This window comes from Cryptomeria japonica, chromosome 3 (genome assembly GCF_030272615.1).
Source record: "Cryptomeria japonica chromosome 3, Sugi_1.0, whole genome shotgun sequence".
In the NCBI taxonomy this organism is placed as follows: domain Eukaryota; kingdom Viridiplantae; phylum Streptophyta; class Pinopsida; order Cupressales; family Cupressaceae; genus Cryptomeria; species Cryptomeria japonica.
Window position 1 is genome coordinate 332862732 of NC_081407.1, and position 15587 is coordinate 332878318.

Below are 15587 nucleotides of genomic sequence, written 5' to 3' on the forward strand. Positions count from 1 at the left end.
GCACATACTAACACATCCTCCAAAGTCGACATCAAGTGAAACATGTAGATAAACAATGTAGCACATCAACTAGTCAGTCCAAAACTATTCTCTAATCCACAAAGCTCATTGCAAATCTACACACTCCATGGTGAGAACCATATCAACACCCAAACTCAAACACCAAAGCATATCTAGACCAAAAGGACATGATATAGATATGATACATGACCACAATCAACTAGAATACAGGCCAACTGAAAACACATAACTCAGAATACTATAACTTCACTTGCCAATCAAACCATCACTAGAATACTAAACTGGAACACTGTACAAACCAAATGAACATGTCCTCCAAGCCGCAATGCTAAAAACCACAAATTAGAGAACCGCCAAGAATTCTTTGAACCAGTTTTGACAAACACCCCACAGTCAGAAACATCAACAACTAATTCAACCATTTGAGCAATATAGGACTTATAAACTTGATAGCTCAACATACATAGATTATAAACATTATATCTAGAACCACACTCTATAATATTTTCATACTGGACGAATGCAAAACATTCTTCCATCTAGGACATTAAAAACTCTTTTTTGCATAAATATTGTTTTCTATATATTGAAACTTCCACTACACCAACCTTCCGAAAAGACCTCAAATTTACTCAATATAACTGCCAAACCACACAACATTAGAACGTTCATTTTCAGACCATCTACAACACGTAGTGACATCAATGACAACACCATACAAGTTGACATCAATGACAACACGACACAATAAATCAAGTCTCTAACATGAAGAATGTTGTGAAAAGTGACAATTTTTAAGATGATGTAAGATATATTGTTGTCATCATTAATCCAGCCTTTAGAGTTATTATATATGGGGATGCAAATGTACCTAGTATTGGAAGGGTCTATGAGTTCATTAATAGTAATTTTAGCCAAATGAAAGATATCATACAAGAGAACTACCTTACATTAGAGTACTCTATAATGAACACTCAACTAATCATTCATCGCTAATGTGAGAAGCTCAAGATTCCCTTGTGTACAATTACCTATGCATTGAACCCAAAGAGATATATGCAAAGGCTTGATAAACTTACTTCCATATAAGATGTTAAGATGAAGGTAGGGTTCATAAAGACCATTCAAAATATCCCTAAATCTACATTAGCTAACATTATTTATTCCAAGTGAGCAAAAATTGCCTCTCAAGAGATATTTAGAAGAGGTCAAAATGAATAAGGATTTTATGGCACAAGAGGATCCAATTCTATGGTGGATTATACATGGGCATAATTCTTTGGCAGCCACATTAGTCATTTGTTTACTTTCTCAAGTTTCTAGTTCTTTTAATGTTGAGAGAAACTAGTCCACTTATAATTTCATCCACTTTATTAATAGGAACTGACTTACCTTTAAGAGGGTGAAGAAGCTTGTAGTTGTATATTATGTCTTACGCTTCATTGATTACTACACAATTGTGTACAAGGAGACTACTAATTTGATGGGTTGTAGAGCTAGAGGAGTCGACACAAATTGATAAAGTTTTATCATACACAAGTTAGTTTATATTGCTTTGGAAGAGCATGACCTTGAAGAGTCTAGTAGTTTGAGCAATGATTTAGGGGGCAACCTTTGGGCATAAATGATGATTTGAGGTATTCGGCCATTGACCGATTATATTTTTTAATGTAATCATCATTTTGAATATAATTGAGTATTTCAAATTTTCATATGTTACTCCTTGTATATATTTTTTGAATACTATATATATTTACACTACTATCTCTATCTTGTTGTTGTCCCCTCACCATCCTAAAATATAAGCCCTTAGTCCCTTTATCCTTGAGACTCATCATTGTTGTCCTACCATTTCAAGACTCCATAGAATATAACATAAAATAAAGGCCATTGAAAAATAATAAGTTTAAGTTATTCTCATTAAAAGAATACATTATACTCCATGCCAATATCTTTATTTTAATAATATAATTAAAATTCAATTTTAACAAATAAACAAAAAAAACTTAATAATAGAAGGTAAATCTAAATCATGGGGGCTTCTCTTAGCGAACCTAGGTTATAGCACATACATTCATGGCATACTAAAGAATCCCCATATTTCCGAAAAATATTGCCTTAAAACTCTTTTTTTGTCACCCCCTCCCAATACATAGGCTGAATTAAAAGCCCCTCTATTTTCACCAAATATTGCATTTTTTCATAGCTCAAATTAAAAAACCTCATTTTTATTGATAGACAATATATTGTACCCTCATTTTTGAGATATTAAAACCCCTAATATGAATGCATATGATATAATATTGCCTAGATAGTGAAGCCCCCATGATCTAAATTTATATTATTCTTAATTACAAAATTAATAATAAATAAAATATTCAATAAGAATTATAAAAAGAATTGATAAAAGTTTTGTATTATTGTAGATTATAGGCTTTTTATAAACAAACTTTTTTTTAATTTAAAAAATTTGAAAATTAAATCTTAACAGGAAAAACCATAATTGAATTATAAATTGAACCATCAGTCTATATGGTCTTCAAATTCTTTAAATTTTGTTCTCAGAACGTTAAAAAATGTTGATTTAATTGATCCAGTAATAGTAGAGGTGGTACGCACTATTATTATTATTACTTCCCTGATCAACATTTTTCACATCAAATTTTCATTTATAATTTTTCTGTCCTAAATGCTACTTGAACAATTATTAGGCAATTGAATGGACAAAAATTTGCAGAAAAAGACAGCCTTCTTGACACCTACGTATATATTTTTGAAGAATATCAATGTCCTCTTAAAGAAAGGCACGTTTCATGATTTCAGTGACTTCATCGTTCATGTGTTCTTGTTCTGACTCAGCAGCTTTCACCATGTCTTTCATTGTAATGCAGAATGATTTGTTGTCCCGTAGTGCAGCCTACAATAAGCGATTGATTAATCAATTCAATTGCATAAACTAAAATTAAAACCAGATGATAAGGAACAGGAACTAAGCAGTACCTTTGCAGCTGCCCGAATGATGGCCATGTTGATGGATCCACTGGTAAATTCAAAACGATGACCCAAATCCTCAAAATTGATATCTTCAGCAAGCGGTGTCTGTTGACAATTCCAATGAAGTGTATTTTAATGAGGCACATACTAATCCAATGCACATACTGATTTCATTTTTTGAGGGCATTACGTGGAAAACAACACTACTCTGATATGACTCAGCTAGAATTTGTACTTCAGAAACAATAAGATGATTGACGAAATTAAGGCTTCATTAGAAACTAAAATTTGAAATATGTCCATTAAAGTATTTCAGATATGGTTAAGAGGGGTTTCTTGTCATTTGCTTTTCAGAATCAAGTTTGCACAATCTGCAGAGGAGAATGAACAATGAGGGAACGCTTTGTAAGCCAAGAATAAAGCCCGTAAGGCAGTTTGAAATCTAAGGTTACGAGTAAAAAAAATCATTTTTATAATTTATGTGCTTTGAAAATATTTTTATAACTTCCTGTGTTCAAAACTTCAATCTCAAAAACTCAACATCTCAACTAGGATTTAAGGCATATATCGACAAATTTAATCCAGATAATGCTTCTCAGCAGTACGTAAAAAATAATTAATTTAGTTGGTAGATCTGCTTCTTATACTGATGTCTTACAGGTAAATTTCACAAATTAAGCATGTTTTATGGCTAGATTGCCCTTCCCTTCATTAGGTGCATGGAGGAAGTTACAGTATTAGGTAGATATTTTGAGTCTTGGTTCTTAGTATATTGACCATAATTGTATATATCCCATATCATTTGGATCGAGGCTCTTTAAGTAGAAGTCCCACTATCATAAATAAAATAACTAGAGCAAGTCTAAGTCATCATGTACAATAAAAATTGACAGTTTGTTTAAAGATAAAAAAGCAAAATATTTTTGTTAGAAAATACCTCAAATATCCAATTACAGAAGAGGTAAAAAAAAAATTATGCATACGGTTAGGAAGTAGGAGACACACAAACTTATAATCTTATTTATCTATGCAAATGTATATACTATAAATATCTGTAATATCTTCAGTAGTAAAAAACATGGTCCTTTGGATTGTAGTTCAATAAGGTATGACAGCCAAACTGTAATATTGTGTCAAATAATGTACCCTGGAACACCAAGCACTGTGCAATGAATTTTTTGTGAAAGTGAAGAACGACAATGTTAAGGCATGAAAATGAAGCAACTACCTCTCATACATGCTGGAGGAGGCAACTTGTGTAACTACTGTACAGCCAATCCTTGCCAAATAAAAGAGAAGCTGGTTGTTTTCAGACAAAAGTATACAGATGGGACTGGAGCTGAAGTCCTAAAACAAAATCTGCGTCCAGAAGGCCAATGCCATTTCCAAACTGGCAACGATCTTCATTATGGAAGCTAGTCTTTCATTCACACAGTTGACTACAGCATAACCCACAAAAGTCAGGGGGATTTGCAGGGCAGTTTATCATCCAAAATGCTTGGCAAATCATCTATCATAAGATGAGGCAAAGCCTAATTCTCTCTAACAGAATGGAAGACAAAAGCTTCCCCGATGTTGCTCCTGCTGAGGACAATGTGGTTCTTGAGCAAGAGAACCCAGAAGTTGGTGCTGTGGCAGCATTTTATATGCATGTAGTCATTACCTTTTTAATACCATAACTACCCCGTTCTTTACACAAGAAATGGCCAAATTAAGGTACATGAACCTGGATTTGATTAATATTCTGTGGGACCTCAATGCATGCCATTTGACCCCTTAAAAGAAACAATGCCAAACTACTAGTACTATTATTTTCCCTCCTTAGGAATTAGAATGACAAGCTTAAAGGGAGTGCTGTCAAAAGAATGGGAGTTGACCACATTTGGTACAGATTTCCTACTATGCTTATGTGAAGTAGGCAGCCAAGAAGCAGATTTGTTCCGTTTGTAAGGCGTCCAAGAGTTGAAAGAGACCTCCAATCGTTGGAGACAGTGATGAGTATAATTTGATACTCTTGTAAAATCCCCGCAAAAAAGGTTTCCAACTATTTTCAATAATGTCCAAAGCTCAATGTTAAAGTTAAGTCATCATCTATTACCATAAAGTCTTTTGCTATCTAGTCTTGAAGTCAAAATTAAAAAAACTAGTTGAGTCTAGAAGGAATAAAGTAGCTTATGTTAGAATTAAGACTATGATTGATAAAGAAGTTGAAGACTTCAAGTTTGTTTTTCTTGATGCTGATGAGGGCACATGAAGAAGGTATAGACAAAGACATAAAGCAGAGTTCTAATGCAAAGAGTGAGGGGTGCATTCTCACTAACTGATGTGTAAGATCGTCTTGTATATATTCTGTATATAGACTCCTTTGCTAGAGAACTAGAGAGCACCGCTGATGGTTACCTAGATGTTTTGGGAGATAGAAGCATGTCCATAGGATGACCATTTGCTCAATCTACAGTCAAAATGTGAAAGAGCAATGCTAGGACCTCGTGTGCAATAAGTTCCAAGGCAAGTTTTGTATGAGTCTTCAACCTGAAGATACAGTTGGTTCCCAAGTAATAAGAGTTTAAAGAAGGGGAGCTATAGGGAGACAACCAAAGGAAATGAAGGCAAGAAAGCTGCTGATCGTGATGAAATTACGGAATGAACAAATAAAAGGATGTACAAAGACAAACAGCAGACCTTTCATGTAAATGCGTACTGTATTTAAAGTGCCGTAAGCTCGAAAATGAGGTAGGTGGGTATAATTGTTGTATGATGGGGGCCTATAAGTTTCTTTTTTTAATTCAGAACAAATGCTGCATTATAAAATATACTCCTAGACTGTTTATACTATAAGTAAGGCAGTTTGAACAGTCTAGGAGTATAGTTTAAACCTTTTGAACAATTGTTGTATGATGGGTTGCATTATAAACAGTCTAGGAGTGATGGGTTGCCTTTTGAATGGGTTGTATGGACTATGGAGTATAACTGGGGTTTAACCATATTCAAAAGGCAACCCATATCCTCTATTAGTAAGGCACTTGAAGCATCTCATTGGCATTCCTTCATAATGCACATACTATAGCCAAGTACCATGTGAGGATTTGGATATTGGGGGAGTGGGGGATTGAGCAAGTTAAATCCATATACACAAATACTCTAGTAAACTTGTTGTAGTGGCGAGAGTCCATATTTACAAATTTCCCAATTTGTTTTGCTAATGAATAAACCATCTTGTTGATCTATGTGCCAAAGGGAGGTTGTAGAAGTGGATCCAAAAGGGGAACTTTTGCAAAATATATGTAACTTGGATCAAAAGAGGTAACTAAGGACTTAAGAATATCCAGATCTATTGAAAAACTACAATCTCTTTGTCTAAACAAAAACTCATGATATAGGAATTGAAATCTATAAGAAAGAAACCCTTTGACACGTAGATGGAGGATAACCTTATATTCAACCACCTAGATTCCATCCAGCTAGAAAGTTTGGCTCAATCCATATTTCTGCCCATAAATTTACCCACTAGAAAAAGATCCTCCTATTGCAAAGACACTTTAACCACACACTCATTTGTGAGTAAGGCATTCCAGAGGGATTCAACCACAAAAGGGGAACATCTCCTAAGAAGAAACAAGAAGCCCTAGATGGGTCTATAGGATTATCTCTATAATAGTTAGAACATCTCCATATTGCTTAAGGATTTCTTCAACATAGGAAGAGACCCATTTATTCCTTTGGATATCAAATATCCAAACGGCATTGAGGAATATTAACGATTACTCATAGCCTATATTCCTTATAAACCGAGTGTTTTGTCGAATGATCTATCTATTGATTAGGAACCATTGGTTCTTTCTATCCTTTATGGCCAAATTTAGACCCAAAGGATTCTTCATTAATAGGGCCATTCCTTTAATTGAAGCCTTGCCAACAACGTTCTAAGTGCATGAATGGTGGGAAGCAGAAGATTCAAGAAGCCTTGCATAAGCCTTTCTTATCTTTTCCTATTCTAGATCAAATTGCGACTTTACCTTTGTAAGAATGAATAGGATCCTTATTCGATTCAACCACAACCATTGCCATAGCCTATTTATCAAATTTATTAGGTTGAAATTCACAAATAGGCTCTAAAAAGAGGTTTGGGGAATACTTCACATTACCATCTTCTACATAATTGCCTATCCCACCATTTCTTCCTCTTGGAGATTTGCCATCCTTCCTTTCTTGCAAACCACAAACCCCAACCATTGCTAAACACCCTATGCCTTAGATTAGATTATTATATTCCTAATTCGAAGACTCATAAGACCTTTTTCTAGTCATGCTAAGTCAACCAGTCTCACGAGTGGACTATAGTCAAGTACTCGGCTGAGTCCAAGGCCAAGACTCGGCAAGTCTCAGGTTCAAACTCCTAAACTGCATGAAAAATGCCCAGCCATGATTTTTAAGTGGACATTCAATGCTTTTCAGTCATTTTTGCTCTTTTTCACCCATTTCACCCAATGAAACATCAATCTAGCAAGAAGATGATTTGAGAAGAGAACTTTTAAGGATTGAAAGTTGATCAAATCATAAAACAAGTAGCCATTATTTTCTTTCTTTGTTTCTTGATTTGAAAATAAGAAAATATTGAGAAATCAGGGGGAAACATTGTCAAAATTTATTTCATTTCCCCTCATCCCAAAAAAATTAAGTTACACTAGGAGGGTAAAGAGGAAGATGTAGATTGTATTTGTTTTTTTTTTTTCATTTTGACATATCACCATATGTAATTAGTTATAAATTTATAATGATACTATACATTTAAATTACTAAATTTCAAATTTTGAGAGTTTGAGGATCATATGACATGTGTAATGTTTGACTCATGACAAATTGATAGTCAAATTAGACTTTTATGTTCTCTAAATGCATCAATTTTTTGGGTGTACTTGTAAGGCTTTTTTTTGACTGAATTCATGTTGAGTCTAGAGTTCGAGTCAAAATTTTGGGCTGTTGAGTCTGAGTCTTCAAACTATGATTATGATATTTAATAATACCCTATTGATCATCTATTGGAAATGTTGTCATTGATGTCAACGGTATATAGATAATTAGACATGTTGTCATTGATGTCAAGAAGGATTGTTGAATATTTTGTTATTGATGTTAAAGGGAAAGTAATGATTTAATGGGTGTTCTTATTTAAGATTTGATGACACAAATCTTGATCACACACAAGACACTACAAATTGGATAGGTTGAAAATGTTTCAAGATAATCTATGGTTGTTGGCGGCATTATTGTACACGGGAATAACATTAGTTAATTATGTGTAATTGTTTTGGTTAGTTGGCAACCGAGGGGTGGAAGTTGCGGTGCGACGGTTGGCGCTCGCACCCCCTCGGTACCCTTTTATACTCCGGAATGTAACTTGTAAAACACACTTGTGATGAATAGAACATCTGTTACACTTGTCTGATATTTATGGCATTATTCTGCGTTATGTCCTTTATGTCTTAAGTTATTCACCCGAGAGGGCAAACATTTGGCGCCGTTGCCTACACGCACTCAGGAACAGAAGACACGGATGGCGCACAGACATAATGGGCCTACCTGTTGGTGAGGTGAACCCGAAAGCCGACGACACGCAGACAGAACTGTACACAGGAGAAGACACGGCAACACGAGAATTCTCGATTTTGTTCCAGGTGGCCATTCAGACATACGTTCGACGAGAAGCAGCGGAGGCAGAAATCCCACCAAGTGCCGTGTGGACAGCGCTGGAGGTTAGCCCGGCAGTGAACCGGTTAATGAACCACCTCCCCCGGTTGCTTGCACAGGCATCGCTGGCACAACAGGCCCGCCTGGAGGAGATTGCCCAGGAAGAGTTACGACAACAAATCCTGCAACGATACGAAGAGAACAACCGATAGGACACGGAAAGAGATGGCGACAGGCCAGGAGGGAATTGAAATGTGAACTTCTTATTTTCAAATAAAAGTGTCATTGACATGAGTTGTACTTGAGCAGATGAATTAATAAAGACATGTTTTGATTTAAAGAATTGAGAGTTAAGGAGATGTGTTACAATTAATGCCAAACTTGTTGAATAAAGATAGAAATAGAAAACCGAAAACGAACGAGTGGGAGGCCGCGTAGAGGGCTTTGATTCTGGAGCAGCAAGTAGAACGTAGACGGAGGCTGAGGCAACTTGCCGAAGGACGACCTGCCGAAGGGGGGCCCGAGGGGAACCAAGGAGGTGCCACGGAAGGTGCAGAGGCCGATGGAAATTTCTACCCGTCGCTAGATCATCGTAGGACGCGGAGCCACGAAGAATTTCTAGAAGAAACAAGGTTAAGGCGAAATCTAGTCGAGGAGACGCAGGATCAGTTTAGGAACTTATCCCTCACACCACGGAGTGAAGATCACCAACGGGAGGCAGGAGTAGGAGCGTGTCCGAGCGAAGGGGAGGGCAACAATACGGGTGTAGGTGCCACACGGGACAGGCAAAACACCGTACCTCCAGGACACACCACCAACACTACCGGAGGTAGCAACGCAGGGCCACAGACACAGACACAACCGCCTCCAGGAAGACGACCAGGGATGGCGAGCAAACAAAAGTTACCAAAGTTCACAGGGGACGGCAAGGAAGACCCCTTACGGCACTGCCGTACATGTGAGACCATTTGGTCTGCCAACGAAGTAACAGACCATGATGACTGGGTACAGCAGTTCCCAGCCACGTTACGAGGAGTCGCCATAGATTGGTACTCCGATATAGATAAGCAAAAAGTGGCTACCCTACAGAAGGAATTCACGGAGGAGTTCCGGTTGCTTCGTGATGACAACGAAATTGTGATAGAGATATATAGTGCCAAGCAAGGTACTAAGGAGATAGTATGGGCATACAGTCGGAGGCTGAAAGAACTCTTGGGTAAAATGGAGAGCCAGACAGCTGAGGGCTTAAAAAAACGATGGTTTGTGGAAGGACTGAAATCTTCCCTACGGAAAAAAATGAAGATTGTACCCCCGACATCATACGACGACGCCTATAACAGGGCGATGGATCTAGAAAGCGAATACAAAACATCAAGGAAGAAGAAGAGTAATAGATATTCATCTGACGATGACGAAGATTCTGACGGAGAGAGCAGTAGCAGTAGCGGATCAGGTAAAAAGGTACACGCACTCCAGAAGGACATGGAACGAATGCTGAGAGAATTCAAGGCCATGAAAGGGAGTACAAGTAAGATGGAAGAAACTGAAGTATGGTGTACAGACTGCAGGAGTGATGGACACACAAAGGGTACTTGCCCGAAGAAGGCATTCTGTGAGATTTGCCAAATGATGGGACACTCCACCAAGGAGTGCCCATACAATATGAAAACCCGAAGCCCGAACCAGGTGTTGTTCACAGAGCAGGCCACAACATCCGCACCAGCGGGTACGGGCCAGTAGACTAACACAACGGCATCATCTGGAGGATACCGGGATAATAGACGCGACGGCGGCGGAAGAAACAATAACAATAACAACAACAAAAACCGGATCCAGTACGATGCCAAGGGCTGGCCGATGATTCAATGTAGGGCCTGCAATCAGTGGGGACACTTCGCCCGCGATTGTACGAAGGAAGCCAACACTCAGCACCTCTGCCGATGGTGCGGGCCAGGCGACCATGAGGACGCAAATTGCCTGAAGCCTGGCGTACACCTTCTAAACATAGAACCTACGAAGGCAGAAGTATTGGCAATCACAAGGGCACAGGCTAAAAAGATTGCCTACCCAAATCCCCACATGGAGACCGAGAGAGTGCGGGAGGCCAGAGACGAGATCACGAAGGAGATGGCCGCACAAGGACAAAACAGTCACCAGACAGTGAGTCCACCACGGACGAAGGGAGAAGAGGAAATCTTACGGCAGATCTTGCAGGTAGACGTTGTTGTCCTCATTTTTGTTTTAAAAAAATGAAGGACCATTACATGGAATTTTTGTGAAAAAGTGAAAAATTTTACTCTATGGCACGCTTCCCGAGGCAGAATTTTGACTAATCCTTGGACTGGCTTAATCCTCAGTCCATCCTCGAACTACGTTTCGAATTTCATCAAATTCTGGGTTCGTCTGCTATGTCTTTCCTTTAGTAGGGTTTTAAAACCCCAACTGCAGGTGGAGAATTTTCTTCAAACTGCAAGTTTTAATGATATTCATTGTTTTGGTCTTTGTAGGGGAATTTTTGACCAATTACATGTGCACTTTTATTTCAAATATGTTACTTGTAATTTATTTTAAGTTTCCCCTTTGTTGTTTTTACCTTTTTATTGTTTTTTGGTTTTTTTAAGTTAAAATAGGGATTTTTTGGCTCAACTGCAAGTAAACTTGCAGTTTGGTCAAAAAACCCCTACTTTAATGGTTTTCACATGTAATAGGGATTTTAAATCCCCATTACATATGTGCAAGTGTTTCTAACTTGTTATAGGGATTTTATTTCCCTTTTACAAGTAAACTTGCAATTTGGTCAAAAAACCCCTACTTTAATGGTTTTTGCATGTAATAGGGATTTTAAATCCCCATTACATATGTGCAAGCAAGTATAACTTGTTGTAGGGATTTTATTTCCCATTTACAAGTATTTAAAACTTGTCATTTGTCCAAAAAATCCCGATTTTGGCTTGATAAGTGAAAAAGTAAAAAATAAAACTTGTCATTTGTCTTAAAAAACCCGATTTTGCTTATAAAGTGCATTTTTGACATTTTAAACTTGTCATTTGGCCAAAAAATCCCGAATTTGCCTAACATGTTGAAAAAGTGAAATTTTAAACTTGTCATATCCTCCAAAAAACCCGATTTTCATTGTTTCATACATTTTAAACTTGCTATTTGTTCCAAAAAACCCGAATTGCAAGGAAAAACATGTTTTTTGAAGATTTTTAGCAAATTTTTGTGGAGATTTTTTGGGAGATAGAAGGCGTTTTGGATTCCTCCCTATTTTTATGCATTTTCAAACACCTTTCACGCCACATGGAGGTTAAGATTGCTGGTTTTTAGCTTTATAACAGCAAACACGTTTTTGCCAAAAAACCACGTTTTTCTTCATTAAAAATGCCACGAATCAGCAATGTTATGAATCGTTTTGGCTTGGTATGCTAAGGTATTGAGGTTAGAAAGAGTCTTGGCCATTTTCCATGCCATTTCTCATGCATTTGCTGCCACGTTTTTCAGTTTTGGACATTTTTCAAAAACGTGGCTAGGGTTTTGGAATACGGTTAATTTCTTTTTAAGAGATATTCTTCTTTATTTCAAAGATTGATTATCTTTTGGAGAGGCATTTTCACATTGGAGCAAGGTAAGATTTATTTTCTTCTTGTTTCTTTTTTCTTGTTTTCTTGTTTTTTCCTTTCTAGTTGTAAATTTGTAAATGGTTGGTTCTTCCCCAAAAATCAGATTTTGTGAGAGAGATTTTCCCCTTTGTAAAGCAATTTTAGAATTGCATTGTTCTTCCCCATTTTCCCTCTTTACTTGTATTCGGGATTTTAAATTCCGATTACAAGTTGGATGAAAATCATTGTTCTTCCCTTACGGATAAAAGATTTAACTATCTTTTGTTGAAATTCCAAGTTGCAAAGATGAGAAATACCCATCCTTTCAAAATGGGGTTTTTTGAAATCCGGGTTGCAAGTTGAAAGTTCTTCCCGTTTTTGCATTGGCAAAGTTCCAAGTGATCTTCTTGAAATTCATTTTTACCTATCCGCTTCCAATTCCCTCATCCATACATGCCATTTCATCCACTCATTTCACACATTCATTCGTTTTCCCCATTTAAAGTCTACCTGCAGTCAGCCATCCAGAACCCGAAATTGGTCCAAAATGCACTCAAAAAACACTTGAAAATGAGTTCTAAAGGTCCAATTACAAGTGCAAACTTGTGTTTACCCATTACACATATGAAGTTGCATGTTTGTTCCCCGCAATTGCAAGTAATGCTCTTGTTTTTCCCACACATGTAATGCAGCTTCCAAAACCCGAAATTCACTTGTGAGCCCATTTTTGCATCAATTTATCCCTTCCCTTGTCAGTCCGGTTCGCACACACGATCTACCAAATCAATGGATTAAGGCATGGGCCTTATTTTGCAAGCAAATTTCAAGAATGAAGGATGATACAAAGAAGAAATACAACAACAATTCATGGTTGAGAGCATAAAATGCTTTCAAGACAAAGATGGTCATGACGTGAAAAGAGGAAGGCAGCTCGTTCCCTCTTGAAAAGCTAGTACTACCCCAAGCAAGAAGACAAGGATGCAAGTTCCCGTTCCGGTTCAAGATGTCTTTACCAATCTATAATACTTCAAGTTCTAGCATCCTGAAGCGACATGAAGATCATCACAGACAAAGGATGATGCAGTTAGAGTCGTGTCTTTAGACACATGGAATAGTTTTAGTTATGCATTTGTAATTTTGTTTTGACAAGTTACATGTAAAAGTATTTTTTGTAAAATGCAAGTTACACATTACTTGCACTTTTGTAATTACATGTAACGCAACTACAAGTTGTGTCCAATTAGGACTGTAGTTGGAATAAGTCTTAGTTAGTTGGAGTGACTCTTAGTTAGTTAATGAAGTCTCAGTTAGTTATTGAATGAGTCTTGGTGGTTGAGAGAATCTCTCAAGTTAGTTAGGATCCTCCCACCTTTTTCTCAAGGCTCCTCTTTTATAAATACTTGAGAGGTCCATTGTAATTATCATCTTTTTGAAAACAAGCAAAAAACTCTGCCAAATTTACAGCAAGAAGTCTTTGAGCTTATGAATGTGAATTGAAGGTTTTGGAAGAATAATAAAGAAGGATTACTCAAGTTTTGAGTCTTTGAGCTACATGTTTGAGTTTGAATCTTTTTATTTCTTCTATGCAAAGTGTTTCTAAAGGAGCTTAGTCCAATCTGATTTGAAGTCTTTGAGCTGCAAGTAGAGAAGATTAATTAAAATAGGAAACTCTCTTGAAGGAGCAGCAAGTCTTTGAGCTTGCGTCCATTCTTGAGAAAAATTATTGTTTGATAAGAAATAGCAGCAAGTCTTTGAGCTTGCATTAGTTCTTGTCTTCGTGTTAAAAGAATAGATTATTTCAGTCTTTGAGCTGTTATCTTTTATTCGCTGTAAAATTTAGTATAGCAAAGGGTAGATAGGACTTCCAATAGTCAAGTCTTTGAGCTTGATATTGCTGTCCCGTCCCGAAGGAAGTGACGGGAGTCTTTGAGCTTTCAGGAAACTTCATTTCCTTTCTCTCATTTTACTTGAAAGTGGTTACTGCTGTTATTCAATCGCTATCCTTTTCAGTGAAGAGAAAAGGATATTGTCTTTCTTGAAAAAAGAAGAAAGATTGCTGTCCCATCCCATTTTATTTTCCAAGTTGTAGTTAGATAGGGGGAGCCTTCCCTTAATTAGGAGAGTTTTTACTCGTGTGCTGTGGTTGAAACCACAATTTTGTATATTTCCCCAAGTGTACAAAATTTTCAACCAACAGTTTTTTTGGCGACTCTGCTGGGGATCAAACGCATTCGGAAGCCTCACGCTTTCGTTTGAAGTCTAGTGTCTTGTTGTTTTCAGAATAACTTTTCTTGGGTTTTTGCTGGAAATACCAATACGCATCCAATAGCCTCATGCTTTTGTTTGAAGTATACCGGTATGCTATTCATTGTAATTCCTGTTCTTGCAGTTTCTCAAGCTTTCACCAAGGATTTGTTAAATGGCTTCTCAAGGTCCTTGGGGGAATGCTTTTGGTCCGTTGAATTTGACTCCGCCTTTGCATGCTCTTCTTGATGGTTCGAGGAAGAACTTTCCCAAGTTCTTTGGAGATGAACAGCAACACCCTGATGAACACATTGTTGCTTTCTACATTGCATGTGGTGTTCATGGTGTTGAACACAAAGATGTATCTGTAAGGCTATTTGTGGAGACTCTCCAAGGTATTGCAGCTGATTGGTTTTATAACCTTTCTGCTGGTTCGATAGCATCTTGGGCCACACTTAAAGTCAAGTTTGAAGAGAGGTTCAAGCCTATAGAAGATGTGCATGCATTATTAGCTCAGTTGGCTCAAATGAAAAAAGAGTCACATGAACCCATGCGGGATTTTGTGGCTAAATTCAATAAGTTGTGTAACAAAATTCCAGTTGTTGCTCAGCCTACCGCTGCAAATTTGAAGTGCTTCTTCATCAATGCTCAAGTGCCAGAAGTATGTTTTTTGTTGAGAAGGGAAGTCCCAAGAGACCTTGCAGTAGCACAAGCCTTGGCAATTGATATTGAAGATGATCTTATCCTTGCTGGTAAGATAAAGATAGAATCAAATGGGTCCAAAGAAATCTCTTCATTGGGATCATGGGCTACCAAGAGAACAGATCCCATGGTACAGAAGTTGGCTAATGAGTTGATTGCCCTCAAAAGACAAATAGCTCAAGGTGTATTCTCTTCCCCTTATGAAGATATTCCAAGGAGTCCATACCCAAATATTGCTCCTAGTTATGTAACTAAAAATCAAGATAAGTTTCCTTCATCACCAGAAGGGCTTGCTATTGAGGCACCACCAAAAAATGCAGCAGTGGAGGATTCTGAATT

General features: G+C 37.4%; 1 protein-coding gene across 3 annotated transcripts in view; it reads right to left on the minus strand.

The window, feature by feature from the left end:
- Nucleotides 1–2505: 2505 nt before the first annotated feature.
- LOC131067212 (cell division control protein 48) overlaps nucleotides 2506–15587 on the minus strand; it is a 332369-nt gene continuing 319287 nt past the window's right edge. For all 3 annotated transcript variants that reach the window (XM_058002161.2, XM_058002160.2, XM_058002162.2), the window contains 2 exons: nucleotides 3022–3120; nucleotides 2506–2938 (listed from right to left, as the gene is read on the minus strand). In XM_058002161.2, the coding sequence (XP_057858144.2) occupies nucleotides 2816–2938; nucleotides 3022–3120 (222 nt within the window). In that variant the 3' untranslated portion in view covers nucleotides 2506–2815. The remainder of the gene's footprint in view (nucleotides 2939–3021; nucleotides 3121–15587) is intronic.